The sequence below is a fragment of the Ovis canadensis genome, chromosome 4 (assembly GCF_042477335.2).
Source record: "Ovis canadensis isolate MfBH-ARS-UI-01 breed Bighorn chromosome 4, ARS-UI_OviCan_v2, whole genome shotgun sequence".
NCBI classification, from domain to species: Eukaryota; Metazoa; Chordata; class Mammalia; order Artiodactyla; family Bovidae; genus Ovis; species Ovis canadensis.
The window spans coordinates 47010241-47024128 of NC_091248.1; the positions used below are offsets into that span (position 1 = coordinate 47010241).

At 43.8% G+C, this 13888-nt stretch overlaps 1 protein-coding gene across 1 annotated transcript in view; it reads right to left on the minus strand.

Moving 5' to 3' along the window:
- Positions 1–13888, minus strand: part of LOC138439218 (ATP-dependent translocase ABCB1-like) — a 48747-nt gene that overhangs the window by 8057 nt on the left and 26802 nt on the right. The window contains 4 exon segments of the mRNA XM_069587697.1: positions 6460–6657; positions 7141–7297; positions 9907–10047; positions 11979–12079. Coding sequence (XP_069443798.1) covers positions 6460–6657; positions 7141–7297; positions 9907–10047; positions 11979–12079 — 597 coding nt within the window.

The window sequence follows — 13888 nt, forward strand, 5'->3', positions numbered from 1 at the left end:
GAGAAGCAGGAGGGAGAGCCTGGCCTTTCTCTAGGGACCTGGCTCCCCTTGGATCACCCTGCAGAAGCCTGGGGCGTGCCCATTACAGCCTCGCAGATAAAAATCCTTCCTCTCTCATGGAGATGTATCTGCCCCAAAGATCTACTTTGCAAGAGAACGCTGGCATTCAAGTGAGAGCTGCCATAACCGAGGAAGAAGACATCAGTGACTCAGCTTTGAGCTTTTCTAATACTGATGAGTATATCCTGAGCTATAAATGTACTCTGAATCCCAAGTGCCTGGCTGCACGCCTCTGGGAGACAGCTGGCCAAGGACAGGGTACATACGGGCTTTGCTGTAGGAAGGTAGCTTCTATTTGTGAAACTAGCAGGCGCAAAGATGGATGGAAAACACAGCCATGACCTCAACAGTACCCAGCCCAGTTGTCATGGAGACTATTCCAAGCATCTACGCTCCAGGTTTCCTCATGGCGTTAAGGGAAAGTGGAAAGTAGAGGCTGAAGAGAGGAAGGACAAACCACACAAGGATGGTTACAAACCATATAGCAGGTCAGGCTAGATGGAACACTGCGTACTTGAGGAATGGAGAACTGAGGAAAGAAAAAGAATTTTTTTCCAGACTTATACCCCCAGGGGGCTTCCCTGGTGGCTCAGATACTAAAGGATCTGCCTGCAATGCAAGAGACCCAGGTTCAATCTCTGGGTTGGGGATCCCCTGGAGAAGAGAATGGCAACCCACTCCAGTATTCTTGCCTGGAGAATTCTATGGACAGAGAAGCCTTGGGGCTACAGTCCATGTTGCAAACACACACACACACACACACATACACACACACACACAGAGCTAGGAGAAAAAAAGACACTGTTTAACTAATATAACCAGATGAATATGACTGATCCCTGCAAGCTTCAGTGAGTTTTTCCATCAGACATATAATAAGATGCTTAGAGCTCCTCATCCCCACACTATACACAGACACTGCTAACTATTTAAAACTTGTGTTTCCTAAAGGATCCTTTCCTGAGGGAAAATATGTTTAAAAGTCCAAATGTGAAAAGATCAATGCACATCTTCTTTGGCTGAGGCACGGGTGGTGGTCTGAGGAACACCAAGGAAATCCAGTGAGTCTGTGAACACTGCTCAAAAGATCCTGGCCTAAATGAAAATCTCAGGTAACACACTGACAGTAACAATGAAAGGCTAAATTAAAATGATGAGCTATCCCTATTCTAGACTTAAATCTACTGTCTGATTTCAGTAGCACAATCAAATGTTAAATATGTATCATTTTCCTGTATGTATTTACTCTGAAATAATCATTTTAGATAAGTTATTGAGCATTGATTATATTATAGGCCCCGTGATTAAGTATGCCTCATGCACTCCCTCATTTAATCTTGACATAACTTGCAAGATAGGTGTGATTTTGCAGAGTCAGACACGACTGAGTGACTCCACTTTCACTTTTCCCTTTCATTCATTGGAGAAGGAAATAGCAACCCACTTCAGTGTTCTTGCCTGGAGAATCCCAGGGACGGGGGAGCCTGGTGGGCTGCCATCTATGGGGTCGCACAGAGTTGGACACGACTGAAGTGACTTAGCAATCCCCATTTTACTGATAAGGACACGAGCAGAGTTCAGTCACTTGTGCATGGTCACGTTCTTAGTGGCTGAGGAAACTCAGGTCTGCACACTACAGGTTAGATTTTGGGTACACAGTGGTTGAGAATTGAAAAATACTTTCCCTCTTCTTTCAAAGGAACAATGTGTCCATCTTAGCCCAGGTACCCACTGGGTAACAGCCAGATGACAGGCTTCTCGCTGTGTCCTAAGAGGGAGAGAGGACTCTGATGGTGGTGTGTAGGAGGGGCAAGGGGAGAAAGGAAAGGTGAGGGGAAGACCCAAGACTCGAGTGAGTCTCAGTGAAGCTAATGAATGTAAGATTCAAGGACCCTCATCTGCAGGCAAAGGCTGGGAGTTAAAGAATGCCCTGGGTGAGGGGAGGCCAGGCTGTAGTCAGGGGGCTTTTCTGGCTAAGCCTTTAGGATAACTTGCCTAAAAAGGAGAGGGACCAGAATCCTTACGGCTTTAATATTTTGTTGTGAATTTTTTCATTAGAAGTAAATATTTATGCTTGTGACTAATTCTGTGTTCCTAACTCTTTCAAGTATAGTCCCTGAAACTGTACAACTTTCAGGCCCCACAAAACTCAGAACCTCTACTCTCTGAACAATCCCATAGCTTCCTTTGGTAAGACTCGCCACAGTGTGACCTGAAACTTGCAGTTACCAGTTCAGCGGTTCTCAAAGTCTGGTTGGCATCAGAATCATCTGCGAAAGTTTAAAAAATGAAAAGGCCAGGTCCTAATCTGTGTAAATGAGCCAGGGTGGCTGCATTCTCTGTGAGCTCTCCAGGCCATTAGGACCCATACCAGTCTGAGAACCACTGCTCCGGTCAATGTTGCTAAGTGTGACTTGAGGCTTCCTGATGGTCACGAGGATTTCCTGACCTCAGGGTCAAGTCCTTGCTTCAGTTCTTACAATCAAATGACGCTCCAGTCACCAGACTCATTTTTTTTTCATGGCAGTAAGAACTAATCGCTAATAACCTATTTACTTAGTCTTTCAAGATCACTAATTGCTGTTCATAAACAGAACTTGGCACATTTACTAGCCTTTATTGTGGGCACTTGACTAAGAAGGCTGGCTGCTGTGTAGCACTTGGTGGCATTTCAAAGCTCTAGTGCAAACACACAGGAGCAGATCATCGTGTTCCTCCAACAGATGAGGGCACTTTGCAGGGCATCATCACTGTAGTCCTGACAGGGTTATTCTCCTGTGCACCCAGCACTCATGGTCCATATTCTCCTGTGTCTGTCCTTTCCCCTGTCAAGGGGCTGCAGGACTAAAATCTATTTCCTAGGCTCCCTTCTGGCGCCAGAAATAACTAGGGTCTACCAGTGAGATGCCCTGTGCAAAACCTGCAACCAGAAGCTGTGGTGAGCTGTCAGCCGCGTTCCGGCAGAGCAGCTCTTGCAGCAGTGAGACTCTGTCCTCGTGCCTTCAGGCTCGGAGCAGCTGAGACACGGGCACAAGCCCGGTAGCTCCCTGGCCGCAGGATCGCAGCTGTGGCACTGATCTGCATGCTGGGAGCGCTGACTCCGACTCCCCCCTCTGCCAGTCATGATGTGAGCACTGAACCCCTTATTAAACATGCAGCTGCTCGGACACCCACAGTGCTTTGTTTCCTACGCCGAACCATGACTGACAAGGTTCACATCTTTAATTTTGCTCCCCTGCCTTAATGTATGTGGAGAATACTCATTTATTTCTTCACTTTCTTGTAGTCTGATTATTTTACTGTTTACCATTATTGCTGTTTTCAACTTCAACACTCTGTTATTACTAAGAGTTTTCCCACTACAGTGACTATGAGTGCAGCTGGGGGTGCTGAGTGGGGAATGAAATTTTTTGTCTTTCCTAACTGGGTTATAATCAACACGTTTGAGAGTCATTATTCTAATTAAATCTGCTGTTTCAGCCAACTTATGCTGCATGCGGACATGATTAGTTGCTTTTGTTGTGTCTGACTTTGTGACCCAGTGGACAGTAGCCTGCCAGGCTGCTCTGTCCATAGGGATTCTCTAGGCAAGAATACTGGAGCAGGTTTCCATGCCCTCCGCCAGGGGATCCCCCCGATCCACGGACGGAACTCATATCTCCTGAGCCTCCTACATTGGCAGGCGGGTTCTTTACCCACCTGGGAAGCCCAACTTATGCTACATTAGGAACAAATCACTCATCAGCCACAGCTCACATTATCTCTTTCATCAAACAACATCTTGATTGCACACCCGTATAGCCTTATGCCTCTAGTTCTAGTTTTCCCTTAAGAATCAACTCTAGATCTATCATCTGTTTTAAAAAAAATTCTGGCCATGCCAGGTGGCATGTGGGATCTTAGTTCCCCCATTAGGGATCAAACCCATGTCCCCTGCATTCGAAGTATGGAGTCTTAACCAATGGACCCTACAGACGTCTCAAAGGCTATCTTCTTTAACTCATGGAAGGATATGCCCTATCTCTTCAGTTAAAATCTTTAAGCATCCCCTATAATTCATTCAGTTCAGTTCAGTTCAGTCGTTCAGTCGTGTTCGACTCTTTGCGACCCCATGAATCGCAGCACGCCAGGCCTCCCTGTCCATCACCAACTCCCGGAGTTCACTCAGACTCACGTCCATCAAGTCAGTGATGCCATCCAGCCATCTCATCCTCTGTTGTCCCCTTCTCCTCCTGCCCCCAATCCCTCCCAGCATCAGAGTCTTTTCCAATGAGTCAACTCTTCGCATGAGGTGGCCAAAGTACTGGAGTTTCAGTTTTAGCATCATTCCTTCCAAAGAAATCCCAGGGCTGATCTCCTTTAGAATGGACTGGTTGAATCTCCTAGAGATTAGCATATAACATGCTGGTTACTAAATGTCTCTTAAGGACCACAATCACTGTCTGAGAGTCAACATTTCCTCCTCGGATGGCTTCATTTGTCAGGAAGGTCTTCACTGAGAGTTCTCTGTCCAAACTTTAATCATAAAACTGAAGCATAAAGTCAGAATTCACAGAAAATACGTAATAAGTAGTAAAAATAAGGAACCAAGCTTAAAGAAGAACAAAGCGTACGTAAGTGTCACAGAATAGACTCACTAAAGGCACAACTGTCCTTGGATACAGTAAGAAATATTTATGATCACTGTGATTACTGTGAGGAAGTGAAAAGAGCCCTCGCCTACAGCTAGAAAATTCTATTTCCATGTCAATCATTAATGCAAGTAAGACCCATAAGGAGCTGGCAGGCATCAGCCTCACTGTACAAAGCAGGTGTCCATCCTGGTTGGGCAGTGCCCAGGCCATTCCAGTTGTTGAATATTTTGAATGTCACCCCTGAGTATAACCAATAACTCAAGGCCTACATAATGGAAATGTTTTGCTATAAATTTCACTCCTTCCTGATTTGATTCTTTTCTAGTCCCCATTACAGTCATTTAAAAATTCACTATTTGGGGGAGTTCCCTGGCAGTCCAGTGGTTACAACTTCGTAATTTCACTGTAATGGCCCAGGTTCCATCCCTGGTCAGGGAACTAAGATCCCACAAGCTGCACAGTGCGACCAAAAAATAACAATAAAAAATGTCCCTACTCCCTTCACAACACCTTCTCCGTGCCTAAGATAGTCGCTGACAAGCACTCATTGACAGTTTACTCAATGTCCCGTGAATAAATCTGACCCTTCACTTACCCTTTTAGTGTAGAAAGAAAAGAGAATCCCTCCATGTTCTTTATCTGTTTCCCAAATTTGTCGATATCACTTTTTTTTTCCTTAGAAGGTGTGTGAATTTCCTTTCTCCATCAATGGTTTTATCCCGTCTTCAGCCATGACAATGTTCGCGATTCCCCATGATGACCGTCTCCCCTGGGTTCTGCCCAGGCGTGTTTGCCTTCCCTCTCCTTTGGTCTGCCACTGGCCTACACACACTTCGTGTCCGTTCCCTCCTAACCACTCCTCAGCCATGCCACCTGTTTCCCCCAGCACCACTTCACTGAGCAGCCTGTGAAACGCCGGAAGCAGCCCATCAGCGGCCAGACCCTCCCACGTCTCTGCAGTCTTCATCGTGCCCGTCTCTCCACGGCATCTGCCACTGGGGCCGCCTTCTCCTTGCCATCTCTGGCTTCCACCTGGTTTCTCTCAGCACCCTCCTCTGCCTTTCTGGATTTCCACCCCCCGGACCCTCTCATGTAACTGAGACCAAGGGGAGGGGGATCGCAGGCAAAAAGGCTGCCTGTAGAGGAGGGGAGGGTAGTAGAGTTGAAGGAAAGGACCAATTGGCTGGAACAGTGGACACAGCTTTGAGACTGTATCAAGCAGGTCAGGCTTTAAGTGGAATCATTGTTTAAAGGTTTGTAAAGCCATGGCTTATTGTCGAGAATTAAATACATCTAGGCATTAAGAAGATGAAAAATTTGGAATGAGCTGAACAAGAAAGGATGCTCAGAAGGACCTACAGATCATTATACTAAATGAAGTAATTCAGATAAAGAAAGGCAAATATATGCTATCACTCATGTGGAATCAAATTTTTTAAAATTATACAAATGAACTTTACAAAACAGAAAGAAGACTCTCAGATTTCAAAAACACACTTATGGTTACCAAAGGGGAAACATGTTGGAGAAGGATAAATTAGGAGCCTGGGATTAGCACACACAATCCTCTCTATATAAAACAGGTAACTGACAAGGACCTACTGTTGAGGGAACTCTACTCAATGTTCTGTAACAACCTATATGTGTAAGGAATCTGAAAAAAGAGTGGATATATGTATAACTGAATTGCTTTGTCATATACTTGAAAGTAACACAACACTGTAAATCAACCACACTCCCCCTAAAAATAAAATAGTGTGCTCACCACCGTGCCAGCCAAGGGGTCATAGAACCGCTCCAGGAGCTGGACGACCGTGCTCTTCCCACAGCCGCTGCTGTCCACCAGGGCCAGCATCTGGCCCTTCTTCACCTCCAGGCTCAGCCCCCGAAGCACCGGGACGTCTGGTCGAGTGGGGTGGTTGAACACGACGTCATTAAATGCCACATTTCCTTCCACTGTACTCTAAAATCAGGACAGTGAAAGTAAATTTCATTGCTGCAATCCTGAAAACTGACTTTAGAGCCAATCCTCTGTACTGCCAGGTATTAGAAGGCAGTGATCTTGGATTCCAATCAAGCTTCAGTTGTAACTGCTAGAAAGTAATACAGATCTAAAAGGGTCAGTGTTCCCACCGCATGTCTCATTAACACAATACAAATGTGATAACCCAAAGCTATAACAGAATTACCTACACATAAGAAAACCTGATTCGCAGGATTTGTGTATAAAATGGGCAGTATTCCTATATCCCTGTGGCTTTGTTATATAAAAGTACTAGATGTTAACATGTATCAATATTATCAGCATTTATTAAAATGAACCCATGATCAAGAAAGTTTCATTTTACTACCAGCAAGTAAAAGCACAGATTTTATTAAACTTCCACTTAGATTCCATTCATTCATCAGTTAGGAGCAGGTCACATACTCAAAACATGAAACTGACCAGCTTTAGGCCTTCTGCGCTGTAGCTGTCAATCAGAGGAGTATTTTCAATGATATTGATGACATGGGCTGCTGACACTTTGGCCTTGGCACAGTCAGGAGCAAACGAACTGACCTGTCCCACAGCCATGGCACCAAAGACAACAGCTGAGAACACTCTGCCAACAACAAAGACAAAACGTGTCAAGAGTTACTGACTGCGATGCCAAGAGTGACACTTCTACAACCTGAGAGCGCTACCTCGAAGAATCCCAACACATTAGCCAAAAAATAAAACAACAGTTTCCTATAAGTTCATATCAGTGTGGTTAACTGATAGTAAAATGACCCCATGTTTCATCTCTCTCTGGGTTTTCGCCTTCTTATAACGTGACCTTGCAGCCTCTCCATGGAAGAAGTGGAATTTGTCTTCCTACCCTTGGAGTCTGGGTTGGCCTTGGGACTTGCTCTGGCCAACAGGATGCGGTGGAAGTGACGGTTTCCAGCTCCAAGCCTATGATTCAGGGGGCCTTGAGTGCTCCTGTCTCTCTCATTCTGCCACAACCACAAGCCCGGCTGGCTTGCTGGAGGACAAGGCACAGACAGAAGAGTGTTGTGTGGGCCCCAGCCAACCAGCCCATTGCTCACTGCACACACGCGTGAGCCCAGCTGAGATCTCCTCTGCCTAGCCCAGACAGCAGAACTGCCTGGCTGACCCACTTAAGACTTCAGAGCCAAGAACAAATGTTCACTATTGTGCATTCCTGGGGGCTAGTGGGTGGCTGTCTTGCAGCAGTATCTGTGGCCATCAATAATGGATATAGGCAGTTTTGCTGGAATTGGATCAGAGTCTTAGAAAAGCTGTGAGCCATGCAGCAAAGAAGAGAGTTCCTTACACAGCCAGATAGTGTGCTGCTCTCAAGATGCACTGAGTTCTTTTTGGGGTTTTTGGCCATGCTGCAGCTTCTGAGATCTTAGCTCCCCCTAGGGATTGAACTCAGGCCACAGTACTGAAAGCAACTGAGTCCTAACCACTGGACCACCAAGGAAGTCCCTGCATCGCCATTCTTAATCTACATCATGAGAATCATGGCAGCTTCAAGTTGGGAAGGACTTCACAGGATGTCGAGTCCAGCTCTCCAAGTTTGTGCCAGGGCGCACACCCCAGGCCAGCTCCCATCCTTTGTTTCAGGAAGGAGGAAGTTTGCTGAAGGAAGTCTTTTGTTAAAAAGTTCTTTTTCAAATCAAAGAGAAATGTACGTCCTTTTGCCTAATACTGCCCTTCAAAGAACTGGAATATAAGTTAAAAAGCCCTGTGCATCTTTGGTAACTCCTTTCCCTCCCAAAATTCCAGCTGCCCTTCTCTGGACACATTGATCAAAATGTCTTTTTAAACAGTGGGCCTAGAACCGATACAACATGGGGATCTTCCCAGGATCATACCGTGAGTCCATGAATAAATCACTTAGATGGTTCGTTTGGTCTTCTTATCTAGACCTGTGGGATCTTTTTCAAGCAGATAGCTCTTCAGACAGGTCTCCCCTATCTCTTACTCAGAAGACTTATTTTCTGAATCTAACAATCCGAGAGTCAGCAACTTCCATCAGCTGAATACCTTAGCCTCAGAGTAAAGCACTAATTCGGATTCTCTTGTGACTCAGACGGTAAAGAGTCTGCCTGCAATTTGGGAGACCTGAGTTCAATCCCTGGGTCCAGAAGATCCCCTGGAGAAGGAAATGGCAACCCACTCCAGTATTCTTGCCTGGAAAATCCCATGGATAGAGAAGCCTGGTGGGCTACAGTCAATAGGATTGCAGAGAGTCGGACACGACTGAGTGACTATACTTTCACTTTCAAAGCAATAATTATCTAATCAAGCACCAATACCAGTGATGCCTGATTACAATCTTTTGGTCATAGTTATAAAGAGCACCTGCATATCATCTGTCAGACAGGCTGGGTGGAAATTTTACAATCTTCTGTTGGGGTCATCCTGAGAAACCTGGAATGCATGCACAGATTGACGTCTAAATAGGATGGAAATGTTATACTGACACATACTTCCAAGTTTCAGTGATGCTGGTTTAAGTGTAAAACTGTCACCACTGATTATGGTATGCCATCAAAGGGCAGCTCACACATCACCAAATCAAGACACTCAGAAAAATTACACTCACTTTTCACTACCAAACCACATATTTTAGTTCACCTGTATATTCAGTATTTTAGAAGGAAGTCCAGGCCTGTCTTCTGACCCAGGTACAATATTCTGCATTTCACAGTGATGAGCCAGATATTCCCACAGAGCTTTCCTTTTTCATTCCTCAATTTCTCCAGCTCTTACCTTCTAATTCCTTTTCTCTTATCAAGCAAAGCAAATGTATCCTAGAATATTCCAGGGCTCTCAGAACTCAGTGCTCCACATCTATTCTTTAGCTGCCCTGTTCAGAATCTTCTCAAAAGGAACTAAGTACTTGACTCTGGGTGAGGCTCCTTCCCAAACACCCAGGCCTGCTGGAAACCCCTCGATGAATCATAACCCCACCTAGACATGGATTTGAGAAGGTTAAATGTGTGAGTCAGTACTGGGGAGAAGGGCAGATACCAATTCTCCAAATGAAATGGGATGCTTTCAGAGTAACACAAGGAGACTCAGCAGCAAAACAACTTCTGAATCACCAAAACCTCTTCATGAAGCTTCAGAGTAAGGCTTCCTATCCAGGCATGAAGCACATGCTCCTTGGTTTCATTTCTAGAGCCCAACTGTCAATAGGAGCCCCATACTTACAAGAGAACATCCTGAAACTCCATGATGCCTTGGGCCACCAAGTAGGCACCAAACCGGAAACAGCCAGCATAGGAGAAATACATCATTGCCTGAGTGATGGAAAATGCAATTCCAAAGACATGTGCTTTCCTCAAAGAGTTTCTGAAAAGAAGACATTCTCACATTTACTTGACTTTCATTTCTCAGTCCTTAAAACATAATCTTTGATGCATTAGCAGTAGGGGATGGTAGCATAGCAGACAAAATGGGTTTCATTTCCAAAACACTAAGTTTGGTCCTCACATTTCCACTTCAGCGGAGAACTAACCACACCTCAAAGTGTTGAGGTCGAGGTAAAATAAGCCAAGGACAAGAAGAGTTTGTTAAGGGTTAATGCACTCCTTCCCTACCCCCTACCCGTGGACATGTAACATATATGTACTCTACACTGAACAGTTGCTAAACACGTGTTGACCCAACACCCATGAGCTGCAGGGATGTGAAGGGCCATGCAGAGGTGCCAGCTATGTTCTTGTCCTTGGGGACCCAGGAGCTAAGCTGGATGACTCATGCAGTGGAAGTTTCCCTTGTAACACATTACAGCAAGAGAGGAGGAGGCACTAACCCTCTGGGGGTTTAGGGAAGGCGCCCCCAGGGAGTTAACATGTGTGGTTTTGAGCCACATGGAGCTGGGTGGTGTGGGCGCAGACTGGTGAGTGGGCCTGTTTCAAGCAGAGCACCTCTGCTTCTGTTTCGAGGACTGGGATTTAAACAATTTTTTTCCTTTAAAAAGGCTCTATTACAAAACCCAAGTCTGCTCCTTTCATCGTATAAGAAACAAGAGGGTCAAAGAGGTCGAGCCTGCTCGTATCCACGTCACTTTTTAGAGCACTCACTGTGAGTTCATTAAAGGACAAAGGGTCTGCACTGGAGACAGGTAAAGAGAACAAGGAAGGGAGGGTGTCCTCAGGAAGCACCCCCTCAAGCCTCACAGACACCCTGAATTTCATGTTCCACAAAGAACTCATTCCCAGCAGGATCTTGTAGTAGGGTCATGACGCAAACACAGGGTCAGAGGCATTCTCAGTATCCTCGCTCCCTCCCCTGCCCTCGGTTACTTGTTCTCACTGGATCTACCTCAGAGATGTCCTTGCCTTAGGTTAGGTCCTGTGATTCCTCTCTTGGAGAATTACAGTTCAGTTTAGTCGCTCAGTCGTGTCCAACTCTTTGTGACCCCATGAAGCACAGCACGCCAGGCCTCCCTGTCCACACTAACTCCTGGAGTTCACCCAAACCTATGTCCATTGTGTCGGTGATGCCATCCAACCATCTCATCCTCTGTTGTCCCCTTCTCCTTCTGCCCTCAATCTTTCCCAGCATCAGAGTCTTTTCAAATGAGTCAGCTCTCCGCATCAGGTGGCCAAAGTATGTGAGTTTCAGCTTCAACATCAGGCCCTCCAATGAACACCCAGGACTGATCTCCTTTAGGATGGACTGGTTGGATCTCCTTGCAGTCCAAGGGACTCTCAAGAGTCTTCTCCAACACCACAGTTCAAAAGCATCAGTTCTTCTGCACTCAGCCTTCTTTATAGTCCTAACTCTCACATCCATACATGACTACTAGAAAAACCATAGCCTTGACTAGATGGACCTTTGTTGGCAAAGTTATGTCTCTGCTTTTGAATATGCTATCAAAGTTGGTCATAACTTTCCTTCCAATGAGCAAGCGTCTTTTAATTTCATAGCTGCAATCACCATCCACAGTGATTTTGGAGCCCAGAAAAATAAAGTCAGTCACTGTTTCCACTGTTTCCCCATCTATTTGCCATGAAGGGATGGGACCGGAAGCTAAAGTTGAACGGTTCTATGAAGACCTACAAATCCTTCTAGAACTAACACCCCAAAAAGATTTCCTTTTCATTATGGGGGACTGGAATGCAAAAGTAGGAGAAATACAACTGCTTCCCAATTGGTTCCCTTCTAGAAGTCTCTCCACTTACTCCCTACCTTCTGGTCAAATTAATTTTCCTGAAAACAAACCTGATGATTGAAAAACTCCCCATACTTGCCTCCTACTCGTCAGTGGCTATTACCTGTATGGTACCTGCAAACTCTGGGCGTACATATATTCAAATCTCTCCTCCCGAGTCAAAGAAACAACAGTCCGGAAGTTTTCTATCGCTTCAGTGGCAATCTGTAATAGAGAACACTCCGTCACTAAAGGTACAAAAGCCAACAGTGGCAATGAGTTGGAATTCCACTAGAGAGATTAATATTATATATTAAATAATATTTATTATGACTTCCAAGTTTCTTTGCTATGGAAAGAGATACTAAGTAACTTATCAAATTGAGGTTTAGATCTGGAAAGAACATGAGCTAATTTAAACTCCTCTCTGCAGAAAGAGATTCTCAAGTGTCAACAGATGAAGACCCTTACCTAAAGCCACATAGCTTTACAGGAGTGAAAGTAACCTGAGAATTCAGTATTTTACCTCTATTGAAGTACTCTCTCTTCTATGATGGTCACATTTCAAGTTCATAATTATTATACATAAATTATTATAATATCATTATAATTGCTATTATTAAAAATATATAATATAATGTTTATATTTTTCTGTGCATAATCATCATTTGAGACAACTAAAGAATATTTGGAAAGTACTGAAAAGATAAAGAAGATAATGAAAATTACATATTGGTGTACTTTACATAATAGCTTACGTGCTGTTATTTTCTAAAAATATACCTGTTTAACAAAATTGGGCTGCAGTTCTATGTTTGACTTTAAAGTCTTATTTTTGCTTTAACAAATATCAAAAGCTTTTTCCAAGGTTATTAAATATATATATTAACAATGGGTTGTTTAAAGGGCCACTGAACAAAGCTTTTACTGAACAGTTTTCCATTCTTATTAAAAAGAATGCTGTGAAAACATCCTTGCACATTTACGTCCCTATTAAATTATTTTCTTAGACATTCTTAAAAGTGAATTAACAAAGTCAAGGAAAATAAACTAATTTTTAAGTAGTATAGCACATATTAACAATTTGTTTTCCAGAAAGTTACTATCATTTGATTATGTTTTAGGTAAAAGTTAACTTCCAACAAGGCTATCTCATTAGGACAAATACATCATTTACCACTTTTTAGAGTCTGGGTAAAAAGGCTATAGAAAATACAGAAAACACCAGAGTATAATACAAAATGATATTTCAGCCTGCTTCAGCATCGGACCTTAAAACATCTCTCTGTCTTATTCTCCTCATCTATAAAATGAGGGTAGACAAGAGGGTCTCTGGAGTCCCTTTTAGCTCTAATTTTAAGACAAATAATTTTTAGATTGTAAGTCTAAATTATAAATCACTAAGAGAAATTACCCATATTAAGATGTTCTTCCTTTCTCTGGCCTCTTCCCTGGTCAGAACTGACTCTAATACGGACAAATTCAATTATATGAGAGTGATTTATGGCACAAAAATCACAAATCCAAAATCTCACTGATTCTTTACTGAATCCTACACCAATACCTAACTTCAAAGATAATAGTGAATATTTGATAGGACATTGTTGGTTTTAAAGACTAATGCAAAAGGCTACTAGAAGAAAGAAATTAATACCATATTCTTAAAAACAAAAAAAGTAATTTAAAAATAAAGTTAAAAATATTATATTCTGACCCAGCAGGCCAACAAGACTGAACTAAGTTTATCATAGTTTATTTCAGTCGCTCAGTCGTCTCCGACTCTTTGCGACCCCATGAATCGCAGCATGCTAGGCCTCCCTGTCCATCACCAACTCCTGGAGTTCACTCAAACTCACGTCCATTGAGTCCGTGATGCCATCTAGCCATCTCATCCTCTGTCATCCCCTTCTCCTCCTGCCCCCAATCCCTCCCAGCATCAGAGTCTTTTCCAATGTGTCAACTCTTCCCATGAGGTGGCCAAAGTACTGGAGTTTCAGCTTTAGCATCATTCCTTCCAAAGAAATCCCAGGGCTG